Raw genomic sequence first — 14785 nt, 5'->3', positions numbered from 1 at the left:
TTATTTCTTTCTTGTTCATATAAACAAGATAAAAAACAAAAAGGAGCAATTATTTAAATAACATGGCACCTTTCTTTCCTCAAATAGCAATATAATTGTATGTTTTTTTCATTCATAATCATTTGTTCCTTTTTGCTTGTTTAATTACTATAGATTTATATTTTTTTATTATGTTCAGTTAGCCACTGTATAGTACATCATTAGTTTTGATGTAGTGTTTAATGATTCATTAGCTACGTATAACACCCGGTGCTCATCACAACATGTGCCCTCCTTAATACCCATCACCCTGTTGCTCCCTCGGCCCAACCCCTTCCCCTCTGAAATCCTCAGTCTGGTTCCCGGGATCCATAGTCTCTCATGGTTCATCTCCCTCTCTGATTTCTCCCCCTTCAGATTTCCCTGCCTTCCCCTATGGTGCTCCATGCTATTGCTTATGTTCCACATATGAGTGAAAGCATATGATGATTGTCTTTCTCTGCTTGACTTACTTCACTTAGCATAATCCCCTCCAGTTCCATCCATGTTGATCCAAATGGTGGGTATTCATCCTTTCTGATGGTTGAATAATATTCTACTGTATATATCACAGTATATACCACATCTGTATATACCACATCTTCTTTATCCATTCATCTGTTGAAGGGCATCTTGGCTTCTTCCACAGTTTGGCTATTGTGGACATGGCTGCTATGAACATTGCGGTGCATGTGCCCCTTCTTTTCACTACATCTGTATCTTTGGGGTAAATACCTAGTAGTACAATTGCTGGGTCATAAGGTAGCTCTATTTTAAACATCTTGAGGAACTTCCATACTGTTTTCCAGAGTGGCTGTACCAGCTTGCATTCCCACCAACAGTGTAAGAGGGTTACCCTTTCTCTGCATCCTCACCAACATTTGTTGTTTCCCATTTTGTTAATTTTTGCCATTCTAATTGGTGTAAGGTGGTATCTCACTGTGGTTTTGATTTGCATTTCCCTGATGGCTAGTGATGTTGAACATTTTTTCATGTGTCTGTTAGCCATTTGTATGTCTTTTTTGGAGAAGTGTCTGTTCATGTCGTCTGCCCATTTTTTGACTGGGTTATTTGTTTTTTGAGTGTTGAGTTTGAGAAGTTTTTTATATATCTTGGATATCAGCCCTTTATCTCTAATGTCATTTGCAAATATCTTCTCCCATTCCGTGGGCTGCCTCTGTTTTGTTGACAGTTTCCTTTACTGTGCAGAAGTTTTTATCTTGATGAAGTCCCAAAAGTTCATTTTTGCTTTTGTTTCACTTGTCTTTGGAGACGTGTCTTGAAAGAAGTTACCGTGGCCGATGTCGAAGAGGTTACTGCCTATCTTCTCCTCTGGGATTTTGATGGATTCCTATCTCACATTGAGGTCTTTAATCCATTTTGAGTTTATCTTTGTGTATGGTGTAAGGGAATAGTCCAGTTTCATTCTTCTATATGTAACTGTCCAATTTTTCCAGCACCACTTATTGAAGAGACTGTCTTTTTTCCATTGGGTATTTTTTCCTGATTTATCAAAGCTTAGTTGACCATAGAGTTGAGGGTTCTTTTCTGGAGTCTCTGTTCTGTTCCATTGGTCTATGTGTCTGTTTTTGTGCCAATACCATGCTATCTTCAGGATTACAACTTTGTAATACAGCTTCAAGTCAGGCGACATGATGCCCCCAGCTTTATTTTTCTTTTTCATCATTCTCTTGGCTATTCAGGGTCTTTTTGGTTCCATACAAATTTTAGGTTGGTTTGTTTTGGCCCTTTCAAAAAGTCAAACTCTCCCTCTTTGCAGATGACATGATACTTTATGTGGAAAACCCAAAAGATTCCACCCCCAAATTACTAGAACTCACACAGCAATTCAGCAATGTGGCAGGATACAAAATCAATGCACAGAAATCAGTAGCTTTTCTATACACTAACAATGTAACTGTAGAAAGAGAAATTAAGGAATCTATTCCATTCACAATAGCAACAAACACCATAAGATACCTAGGAATAAACATAACCAAAGAGGTAAAGGATCTATACTCAAGAAACTATAGAACACTTACGAAAAAAATTGAGCAAGACACAAAAAGATGGAAAAACATTCCATGTTCATGGATTGGAAGAATAAACACTGTTAAAATGTCTATCCTGCCCACAGCAATTTACACTTTCAATGCCATCCCTATTAAAATACCACTGGCATTTTATTTGTTCCTTTTATTTGTTCCTCCTAACTCTGAGATATAGACAGAGATTTGGGAGTTATCCAAGGTTACCTAATATGTCTAGGTGAACTCCTACCTCTCATTTCAAGAACAACACTTTTGTGTCCTCAAATTTTGTGTAACAATACAAAGCTGCAGTTAGGTGCCAAATTGTCCCCCACTGGTGATCTATGGTGATTAAAATCTCTTTCAATTTGTTTTCATCGTCAACTAATTTTCTTTTTAAAAATTGCCACATACTTAGACATATTCATAATCTACACTACTTTGATGAACTCCACAAGAGGATGACTATTCTTTTTAAGTGTCACAAAACTTATTCCAAACTCTTAATCACTTTCTTGAATTTGAACAAGTGCAAATTAACTCATATATTTAATTTGGGTTTATAAATATAAAATTTTACATTTATTTAATTGTGGTCACTCTTTTTGAATTCCCTTAGCACATCCTGCTTCTCTATAACATTGCATTATAGCTATTTTTGTGTCCCATTATTCCACTATTAGACTGTTAACTTCTTGTGGACAGAAACAATATTTTACCCTATTTCAACCTCAACATGTTTTGCAAAATGCCTTGTACAGAGTTCAGTATTTTTTTTAAGATTTTTATTTATTTATTTGACAGAGAGAGACAGCCAGCAAGAAAGGGAACACAAGCAGGGGGAGTGGGAGAGGAAGAAGCAGGGCCCTAGCGGAGGAGCCTGATGTGGGGCTCGATCCCAGAACGCTGGGATCACACCCTGAGCCAAAGGCAGATGCTTAACGACTGCACCACCCAGGTGCCCCCAGAGTTCAGTATTGGTCAGTTCTTACTTAATTCAATTTTCTACAATCCGATGAGAAATAAATCATCTTTATCTAACAAATAACACATTAATGTGTTAATATCAAACATGACTAATGACTGCATAGAGAATTCAAGTGGGCAGTTGAGCAATTGGATAGAGAACAAGTAAAAAGACCACAATTCTGACACATTAGTTCTAATAAATTTATTTCAAAGATTAAAAAAAGATTATTTTGATTTGAGCCAGAAAACATGAGTACTACAGTAGCACTAGACAAGTCAACAGAGCTCTTGCTCTCTTACTTACTTTATTTTAGTAACTGTGCTGTATACCTCTTAACTTGTTACAAACTCAATATCTGTAAGGTAAAATTAATGAGGTTTGAGGATATGATGTAATTTATAAACCAGTACTTTCAGCAAGGACTTTGTTTATAATAACCAATATGGTTAATTCAAACCGTAAGTTTCATTTCTTTTCAATAGCATGAAGATTTTCTGAAATTCTGGTACATAATTAATTACCTCAACTTTCCCTTTTAATACGTATGGTCTTAGAAAGCTCTTAACTGCTCTTAAATGTCTTAAATACATTAAATGTTTTTTAAATGTTTCAAAACCATGTAAAAATTAGTGAAAATGAATAAATGAATAAAAATGAATAATTATCTTACATAAAAGAATTTCTTACTGTCATCACTGCAATCAAGAAAGTATACAAGTGATGCTGCCATTTCACAACTACCTGGGTAACAGAAAACCAGAATAATTAAATACATGACAAATTTTAAAATATTCTTTTAGCTATAATAGTACTTTCAGTACCTTCTCCTATTAGAGTTACTGATTAATTGTAAATGGGACTGATTCCTTTCCTCTCTCTTAGCCTGCACAGTGTCTAGTAGATAGATTTCATAGCAGTTTATTGTTAGCAGTATCATCCCAAATGGAGAGAAATAGAAAGAACTGAGGCATCTGGGTGAACCACCAACAATATAATCAGCCCTGAATACTGGAGAATAGGCTGAACCATAAAAATATACAACTGTGGGGTGCCTGGGTGGCTCAGTCGGTTAAGCAATTAAGCATTTGCCTTTGGCTCAGGTCATGATCCCAGGGTCCTGGGATCGAGCCACAAATCGGGCTCCCTGCTCCACAGGAAGGCTTCTTCTCCCTCTCCCCCTACCTGCTGCTCTCCCTGCTTGGGTGCATACTCTCTCTCTCTCTCTTTCTCTCTCTCTCTCTGTCAAATCAATAAATAAAATCTTTAAAAATATATATATACAACTGCAATTAATGTGCGATGGTCTCAAATAAAATCAAGAGTAGACTTGACTTTCAGTCCACGAGCACCACGTTTAAAATGTATTTAAACATTATTAAAATGTATTTTAACATTAGTAGCCATGCCATCTCTGAAGCGTATGTGACAACTCAACAAAAATTACAGAAAATGCATTGCCTAAAGAGAGCTCAGATGCATCAAGGTAAAAATGAAGTACGTTGGAAGAAGCCTATAAAATATTTTTCTTATTTTCATGGTGTGAATATACCTTTCAGTGGCAACAGACATACTACTGAAGGCAATTTTATATTAAACAACAAATAATTCATGGTGCCTGGTCAGCTTATGTATGCATTGGTATAAGTCAATCCATGTCCAAAGAAGCACATAAGCACAATATGATTGTGAATGTGTTTTTCCAACAGTTGGATGTTGCATCAGTAATGCCATTTGATGTTTTCTACCTCTTCTTTGGGTTTAATCCAATATTTAGGACAAATAGGATATTAAAGGTAAGATAACTATATTTAATTTTCTTTTTATAATAACAGAAATCTTGAAATGATGTAAAATGTCCTAAAAGTATAATATTTTAATTTTTTCCAAACTGTCCATTTTTCTGCCCTCATCAATACTATGAATTTTTTTAAAAAAGAGAAAACATCATTGTTTCTACTGATGGAAGTTGCTCTTGATTGTTTTATTCTATATCTCACAAGAGATATTTTTATAATCTAATATAGCAATGCCTTTATACTTCTAAATACAACTATAATCACAAGTGAATCTTTCATAATCTTACATAGTGATCTTTCATAATCATATTCTTTCCCATTTGTCCTTTTTCATTAGACAGTCACTGAATGCTTGGAACACAGGCAATAAAACGAAAGTTAGAGTTGATTACCTCTAAGTTATCTTACTCATCTAAAATTCTATAATTCTAAAAAAAAGCTGCAAAAACTTTTACATAACAAAATTATTTACATATTTGGATACAACTCAAATATCCACCAACAGGGAGCTAGTTAAACTAATTGCAGGACATCTATATGATAGAAAACTTTGTAACACAAGAAATTAATAAATAAAAAGGAAGTTTTCTATGAACTTTCTATGAACCAAACAAGAAGACCTTTAAGATAAATTGCTAATTAAAAAAAAAGCTAATTACAGAATAGTTTATACAAACAATACTAACTTCTGTATAACACAAAGGGGAAAATATTCCATGTCTTTGTATTTACATAAACAATGGAAAATTACCAAAAAATTTTAATAAAAATGGTTAACAAAGGTGGGGATGGGTGACAGGAGGGAAAATCAGAATATGGGCAGGAGTGGGAGCAAGACTTTTAAAGGCATATATTTCCTATTGTTTTTGAACTATGTGAAGGCATTACCTATTCAAAAAGATTCTAAGACAGTACATTTTATAACTCATAGCTTCATCTGGCACCTAAAACAAACCTGAGGACAGTCAGGACGTGAAATTTCACTGTCTTTAACAATAACAACAATAACGTATTTCCAAAGACAACTTTGTAAAAGGAACACCAAAAATTTTATAAATTTTAGGTGGCTATCTCTCTCACACATTGGGAAGACAACACAACATAACCTGGAGACACAGTGGAACCTGACAACAGCAAAAATAGCAGCAACCAAAAAAAAAAAAAAAAAAAGGCAACTGCTCTTTTGTTGGATATGTACTTGGGGCTGCATACTTTGTTAAACTTAATATTTATAATTTCATTTATTCCTTTAAATAACTTCATTTTAGAGATGAGGAAAATGAGAACAGGGTGGAAAAATGTGCATTCTATCACATATTTTTCTGACTTCCAATTCTTTACTATAATCAGATTGGCAAATAAACCTCAAGCCGAAGGGGCTTTCGTTCCATGCCCACGGTTTTTTCAAGTTCAAAGGGACTTTACCCTATATTTTCACACACTTAAGACAACTCTAGAGACTTCTGGTTTGCCCTTGGAATGTGAGTCTAAATTGGAGCAGAACTTAACTTTCCAAGCAGCTTAGTCTGTAGGCCATCCCTCATCAAATTAATAGTCTCACATGAAAAGTTTTCAGAGGTTCCTGCTCAGAGATAACCAACTTTCCAGGAAGACTCAGGTTCCTATAGATTTGGGAGTTTGTTTGGCATTATAATAAAAACTTACAAAACGCCAACTCTTCACACCTCCTCTCTATATCTCTAAGGTGTCCGAAGACTCTCTATATTCAGTAGCTTTTTTAAATATAGAATATCCTGAAAGTCAACATTGATCTTGTTTTCATAGCCCCATAGTCCAGTCATTTCACATGTAAGTGTGTCATTTTAATGCACAGTTCTCTAGGAAAATTTTCATTTATCTGTCTCCAAATTGTATATGAGAAAACAAATTAAAAATATAAATTTGCTCTACAGTGAACACTTAAGCCAAACTTAGAAACACCTTTGTGCAAATTTCTATTAAGAGCACGATAAGAGGCACCTGGGTAGCTCAGTCTGCTAAGCATCCAACTCTTTTTTTTTAAGGTAGTATTATTATTTTTTTAAATATTTTATTTATTTGTCAGAGAGAGAGAGTGTGAGCGAGCACAAGTGGGGGGAGGGGCAGAGGGACAAGCAGGCTCCAAGCTGAGGAAAGAGCCCAATGTGGGACTTGATCCCAGGAGCCTGGGATCATGACCTGAGTCGAAGGCAGACAGACGCTTAACTGACTGAGCCACCTAGGCGTCCCTAAGCATCTGAGTCTTGATTTTGGCACAGGTCATTGATCTCATGAGTCATGAGATGGAGCCCCATGTCAGGCTTCTCACTCAGCGGGGATTCTGCTTGAGATTCTCTCCCTCTGCTCTTCCCCCCCACTCATGCTTGATCTCTCTCTGCCTCTCTCTCTCTGAAGTAATTAGATAATTAAAAAAAACACAATAAACAAATCACTACAAATTGAAATTATCTCAATCTGAACATTTGAGGGATTTTTCCTCCTTAGGAATTCTGGAAAAACAAATAATTTGTGTATATTTCTAGGTAAATAGTGATTACTATTAAATTTTTTTTAATTTCAAATGTTCTATTACAGACATATTTACAATGGATGAATTTTGAAGTAAATAAACTGTGAACTAAATAATCTTCAATAGTCCTTCATATCTGTAAGATTCTTTGAGTCTAAGCACATTAAATAATTAAATATACTAATTCTTGTATGGACACAACTCCTTTAGGAGGCATGTTCTCTTACTGTTCTCATTTTACAGATGAGGAAATCAAGGTACAGATATAGTTAGTGACTTTTCCAAAGTTGCACAATTAGTAAATGGCAGAGGTGAGATTGGCATTTGGCTCTGAATTTCATGCTCTTACTCTTGTCTTAGACTACATACAGTAATGAAAGAGGAAGTGGGGGTGGAAGTGCATGTAGGTTGTAGGAACTAAGATAGAAATAGATGTAAGCAGGAAAAGCCCTTAAGGGAAATAGCAACTCTGGATTAGATGCATATAAACTCATTGTATCTCTTTCAACAAGGTCAAGAATAGCTAACTACTGCTAATATTACCGGACTTTAAATTTTGTTGAAATAAATACACATTTAATGCAACTTGCTTAAAAATAAAGCTAATATTGGGGCGCCTGGGTGGCTCAGTCGTTAAGCATCTGCCTTCAGCTCAGGGCGTGGTCCTGGAATCCTGGGATCGAGCCCCACATCGGGCTTCTCCGCTGAGAGCCTGCTTCTTCCTCTCCTGCTCCCCCTGCCTGTGTTCGCTCTCTCGCTGGCTGTCTCTCTCTCTGTCAAATGAATAAATAAAATCTTTTAAAAAAATAAAGCTAGTGTTGAGCAATAGGACTTAACACTTATTTATAACTTCAATGGATTATATTATACTTTTCCTATTTTACTTATGTCTTGGGTGGAATGCAATTTTAATTATTGTAAAATAAGATTCTACTAGATGCTTTAAAAAGAAAAAGGGAAGAAGTGTTTTTAGGCTTGATTTTCAACAAGCATTACAAACAAGACTATAACTAGAGAGTAGAAATAAAATAAAGCAAGAAGCCCTGGGAGTTTGACACCATTCTAAAATGTACTGGGCAGAGGAAAATAAGACTAAACAGACCCTAGTTTGTTTGTTTGTTTGTTTGTTTGTTTGTTTGTTTTAGAAACTAATGAATTATTTTCAGTAACGAATAAAATTTATTTTATATAGTTTTATTTAAATAGATGTATTTAAAACTAACACACTTTTGGATTTCTTTTGTTTGTTTTCTACATAGTACACTTCATTTTTTGAGTTTAATCATCACCTAGAGTCTATAATGGACAAAGCATATATCTACAGGTAAAGTAAACTCAGTATACTTCTGGGGGTGGCAGAGAAAGCAATGGCACCATAGTTTAGCCAGCATTTGAAAAGAATATGATATCCCTGCCAAAGAAAACAGAATAACCTCAGAATTTTGGCTATGTAAAATACAGGCTTATGTTCTAAAACAGACTTGAATATTTTGAAGTGAGATAAAAGTATGAAAATCATATTAGATTTTAGAAGAACCCAGAACTAAAAATAGAATGTATTACCTGCTCCAGTCAGAACAAGTACAGATAAGCATGCTCCTTCACAGGCTGACTTTGCATCTCTCTCATGACAATTCATTCTAATCCGAATTTCATTCATTTGCTGTCCTGAGCTTCACTTGCACAGAGACTTCTAGTCACTATTAATCGTAGCATAAAGTCCCATGAGCTTTTCAGAGATACCCAGTTAAATCAGTGTAGCGTATTTTATGGGACTCAAAGTGGAGAGGTGACGCCTGAGGCATGTCTTTCAGGGGGTTGATTCATACCATCTGTGAAAAGAGAGGAAGGTTTTTTTTTTTACACTCTGTCAGTCCCAGTCAAGACACTGCAGTTAGAAAACATGCAATGGCACCATCATTTTATACTGTACTAATGAGAGTTAACAGTTCACAAATTTAAAGCAAGGAGATTCAGTGGAGACTTTAAGGAAAAGAAAATGTTAAAATAGGCTGTATTCCAGAAACAACATGAATCCCTACTTTGCATTTATTCTCCTTGGCAGAGTCATTCGAACAACTGGATACTTGCTGTTTACTCTGCACATTAATGCCTGTATTTATTACTGGGCTTCCGACTATGAAGGAATTGGAACTACCAAATGGGTGTATAATGGTGAAGGAAACAAGTAAGTTTTAATTTGAAGGAAATCTTTATGGATTCTTCTTAACTTTTGTTCAGTGTGTGGGTTTTCTTAAGCCAGAGTTTTGAAACTGTAAGTCACAACCCATTAATGGCCAGAAAACGTTTTTAGTAGATCAGTTTGTTTTTAAGTGAAAGAGAGTGAAGTAAAAGAGAATAGAATAGAAAATATCAGTCTGTCATACCTAGTAGATGTGTATGTGTGTGTGTATCCTGGATTGACTTAAGAAATGTATTTCTTGCTCTGGATTATGATCAAAAATGTTTGAAAGCATCTGCTTTAGACAACTGAGTGGTAAGGTAACTTTTAATAACTCCAACACTGATTGTTAGTAATGAACAATGTTAATTATTTGGAGGGCAGGTGCAGTAGTTAATTAGTTTACCACTGAAGGGTTTTATGGGTTTATGAGTCAGCTATAACCACTAACTCAATTAAACACTTACAGAGTAACAAGAATCATAACTTAAACTTGACAATTAGATATGCAAGTATCACAGGAATAAAAGAAATCATTTGAAAAATTTAGAGCAGTAGAATTGTGACTCAATAATAGCAACTGGGTTATTTAATAGTGAGATTTCCTTTTGGTAGATACAAGGGCCTGGCATAAAGTAGACTCCCCTAACTTTCTGCCCCAATGAAATGACATTGAGCGTATTATAAGCCAATGTCCTTAATGGAAAAGGGCAGGTCCCAGCATGACTTTGAAGAGCAACTCACTGTAGCCTTGGGAAGGAAAGCAATTAAAGGATAGAGCAAAGAGAGTGAAAATACATCACAAAATTACACACTACCTAGAGTGAGCAGGATGTGTGTGAGGGATTATAACAACATTTTTTGAACTTTTAACCAGAACTGATTTTAGAAATTTGAAGTCAGAAGACCCACTGATTGGGAAAACATGCACATATACGTACACACACACAGGATATCTATTCCTGGAAAAAAATTTTTTTTAATTGGTGAGAGGCTTTTTTTTTTTTAAGATTTTATTTATTTATTTGACAGAGAGAGACAGCCAGCAAGAGAGGGAACACAAACAGGGGGAGTGGGAGAGGAAGAAACAGGCTCCCAGCAGAAGAGGGAGCCTGATGCAGGGCTTGATCCCAAGACCCCGGGATCATTCCCTGAGCCAAAGGCAGACACTTAACAACTGAGCCACCCAGGCGCCCCTATTCCTGGAAAGTTTATAACCAAATCTATAAGTAATTCCCTTTAGAATGTGTATTAACTTAAGCATATATTTAGTTTGGCATAAATAATTAATTGATATAGAAAACTGAGTGAGGCACCCACTATATTAAATAATGTCTAAAAGTGAGCATGTAATCGAACATCATTAGATGCCTCAGTCTGATGACCGTTCTTATCAAATTAGCAAAATAATAGGGTTGCATCAAAATGCCTTCCAGAAAAAGTGGAGCTACTTCTCTGTTCACACCTGATGCCTCTCTAGAGCATTTCTGGAGAATATATCTTGTTCCCAGGGCCTAGAACATTGCTAATTATATAAAAGACACTTAATATATGTTACTTATTCAAAGAAGACAGGAAGAAAGAGAGCAAGAGAGTAAGGAAAAAAGGAAGGAATGATCAGATCTGTGTTATAACAAGAAAAAAAGAAATTAGCTTCAACCCCTAAGAAACTTAAGCTAACGTGTGCTTATATTTTAGACTTCTAATTCCCACTCTAATGAAGACCAGATATTCAAAGTGCCCCAACTCTAAAGTACAAAATAAATTACTCGTAATTTTTGTCATAAAATGACTTGTCATACATTTCTAAATAAATTACAATAAAGTAGTTTTCAATGATTACTGAATTCTCTAGAAAGTAAAAAGAGTTTCCAAACTCTAAAAAGACAAATGTGTATACTAAAGCTGGAGCAGAGTCATGCAATAGCCACTAAGGAACAGAAATAAAGAAGATAACTTCTTACTCAGCAGGAGAAAAAAAAAAGAAGAAGAATGAGAAAACTAAAATTAAAAAAAAAAAATTCAACCAGTCCAAAAAAAGCAAAAAAAAAAAGTTAAAAAAAAAAGAAAAGAAGTTATGGGGAGAAATCTAGAAAATAGAAAACAGAAAGGGAAGACAAATTGAAAGCACAAAATAAGATAGTAGAAACAACTTAAAATATATCAATAAGCACAATTAATTAGTATGGACTAAATTCACCAATTTAAAGAGATTGTCAATTAATATTAGTCAAATTTTAAAACAAAAATTATTGTAGATAAAAAGAAGATCACCATATAATGGTAAAAGTTTCAATTCACCATCAGTATATCCCAATTCTAAATGTGTATGCACTAATAAAATACTTATAATAAGTCAGAGACAGTCATAAAGCAAAAATTAATTAAAAGAAGAGAAATTGACAAATACACCATCAAAGTGTGAGATATCAACTCACAACTATTGATTGACAAAGCCACCAAAACACTTACTGGAGCTATAAAAGATTTGAGAACCCAATTAACAAACTTGATTTATGTTTCTAGTTTTTATTTAAATTCTAGTCAGTTCACATATAGTGTTCTATTAGTATCAGGAGTAGAATTCAGTGATTCATCACTTACATATAACACCCAGTGCTCATCACAAGTGTCCTCCTTAATACTCATCACCCATTTAACCCATCCTCTTGCCCACCCCACCCCCCAGTTTGTTCTCTGTAGTTAAGAGTCTCTTTTATGGTTTGCCTCTCTCTCTCTTTTGTCGCCTATGTTCACCTATTTTGTTTCTTAATTTCCACATGGTATTTGCCTTTTCTGACTGACTTATTTTGCTTAGCATAATACATTCTAGCTCCAACCACGTCATTGCAAATGGCAAGATTTCATTCTTTTTCATGGCTGAGTAATATTCATATATATTCATATAATATTCATATATATATTGTAGTTAAGGTTATTCATTATATATATGTGTATGTCTATGTAACACTTCTTCTTTATCCATTTATCAGTCGATGGACATCTGGGCACTTCCCATAATTTGGCTATTGTTGATAATGCTGTTGTAAACATATAAACATCGGGGTGTACATGCCCCTTCAAATCAGTATTTTTGTAAACTTTGGGTAATACCTGGTAATGCAATTGCTAGATTGGAGTGTAGTTCTGCATTTAACTTTTTGAGGAACCTCTCCATGCTGTGTTCCAGAATGGCTGCACCAGTTTGCATTCCCACCAAAAGTGTAAGAGGGTTCCCTTTTCTCTGCAACCTTGCCAACATCCGTTGTTTCCTGTGTTGTTAATTTTAGCCATTTTGACAGGTGTGAGCTGGTATCTCATTATAGTTTTGATTTGTATTTCCCTGATGATGAGTGATGTTGAGCATCTCTTTACATGTCTGTTGACCATCTGGATGTCTCCTTTGGATAAACACCTATTCACGTCTTCTGCCCATTTCTTAAATGGATTATTTGTTTTTGAGTGTCAAGTTTGATAAGTTCTTTATAGACTTTGGATACTAACTCTTTATCAGATATGTAATTTGCATATACCTTTTCTCATTCCAAAGGTTGCCTTTTAGTTTTGTTTTGGTTTTTGTTTGCAGTAACTTTTTAAAACAAGCTTGATTTAACAGATAAAAATAGCACCTTGCACCCAAGAATTAGAAGCCACCCACTCTTTTTAATCACTCATGGAAAATTATAAAAAGTGGTTATTTTCTTGCCAAAAGTCAAGTTTCAATACATTTCACAGCATTGGTATCATACAGCCCACATTCTCTGATTATAAAGATAAGAATTACTCCATGGCTGTGCTCTGCTCATTGAGACAGAAGGTGTCTCATTCAAAACCTAAGGATAATCCTATTACCAGCTGTCAGGGGCACAGGTTGCTATTCTTACAAAGAAATTGCCTTTTTATATATATTATATATGTTTTATACATATTTATTTAAGCAGCATTTTTATATATTTTAAGATAATTTGCATATGACAGTTATACTTACTTTTCCTCAAAGTTTTTAAACACCACCTTCTATTACTATGCCCCTTCTATTACTTCATATTACTCTTTGACTTCATAAGCCCAAAGTGTTTTTTACTTAACCCTTGTGATGGTGTCTGATGATCTATAAAGTGAAGGTTGCTTATGAGGTCACTGCACTTATATACTTTGCCTCATTAGAATTAGGCAGCAAATTGTGGGTCATAAGTGGAGTATTGTGAACATTTAAAATAAGAGTCAAATTTAATGCTATTCCATTAATCCTCACCAGAATAACAATATCTGTTCACTTTAATAGAAGACAAGGAGTCATTTTCTTTTATATTGAATAGATGGCATCCTTTATTCAACTGCGAAATTTGACAAAGAAGGAGAAGGCTTGGCTCAAAAGAAAAACATAAGTAGTTAAGGTTATTTGGTACCCAGAAATATCCCCAACATACCTTTGTTCTTTGTCCATATATACCACAGTTACTTATTTATGGACGTAAAGTTCCCAATGTCCACAAATGTCTTAACAAATCCTTAGCCCCAATCCCTAACATACAGATCTTCAAATGAAAGAGTAAAAAAAAGTAAGCAAAGCTGTCATGGGAATCAGTGCTTTAGACAGGGTGAGGAAGGAATCAAAATTACTATACCTGAATGTTAGGGAAATTTAGGACAACTTACCCCCCTTCATTCTACACATGAAAATGATGAGACCAAGGTATTGGCAGAAGGAGGAAGAAAGAGAAGAAAAGAGAAGAAAAGGAAAGAAGAAAGAAAGAGAGAGAGAGAGAGAAAGAAAGAAAGAAAGAAAGAAAGAAAGAAAGAAAGAAAGAAAGAAAAAGAACTGAATAGAGGGAGAAAGGAAGAAAGGAAGAAAAGGGGAGGGAGGGAGGAAGAAAGGAAAGAAAAGAGAAGTCTTTACACTAGACACTACACACCCTTTGGGTATAACAAAACACACCAGAACAGCAGTGAGTTCAGTGGACCAGAAAGGAGATGAAAGGCTTCTGGCAGCACAACAGGGAGGAGTCTGCAAGGAGACTCCACAGATGTGCTCACAGATGCACTCTTCCAATGTTCTTATTTCAGTAAGTCTAGGTGTGCATAACCATTCACTTCTTCTTTCATATCATTCAATAAGTATTATTAAATTCCTATTGTGCCGGGTCCACAAATACCTGTCTTTGTGGAACTTACCTTCTACTGAGACCATTCTCCCTGATAGCCAGTACCTCCAGTGACAAATTTATAGAAATGTGGGACTAAGGTGGATAGCAGTAGTTAAGAAGGTCCATACACAAA

The 14785-nt window shown here is 35.1% G+C and overlaps 1 protein-coding gene across 1 annotated transcript in view; it reads left to right on the top strand.

The window, feature by feature from the left end:
• Positions 1 to 14785, top strand: part of CNGB3 (cyclic nucleotide gated channel subunit beta 3) — a 133560-nt gene that overhangs the window by 60747 nt on the left and 58028 nt on the right. The window contains exons 8-10 of the mRNA XM_026495793.1: positions 4725 to 4811; positions 8583 to 8647; positions 9389 to 9511. Of these exons, the coding sequence (XP_026351578.1) occupies positions 4725 to 4811; positions 8583 to 8647; positions 9389 to 9511 (275 nt within the window). The remainder of the gene's footprint in view (positions 1 to 4724; positions 4812 to 8582; positions 8648 to 9388; positions 9512 to 14785) is intronic.

This window comes from Ursus arctos, unplaced genomic scaffold, assembly GCF_023065955.2.
Source record: "Ursus arctos isolate Adak ecotype North America unplaced genomic scaffold, UrsArc2.0 scaffold_6, whole genome shotgun sequence".
In the NCBI taxonomy this organism is placed as follows: domain Eukaryota; kingdom Metazoa; phylum Chordata; class Mammalia; order Carnivora; family Ursidae; genus Ursus; species Ursus arctos.
The sequence above is the reverse complement of the archived record's forward strand: the minus strand, read 5'-3'. Positions and strand labels throughout refer to the sequence as shown.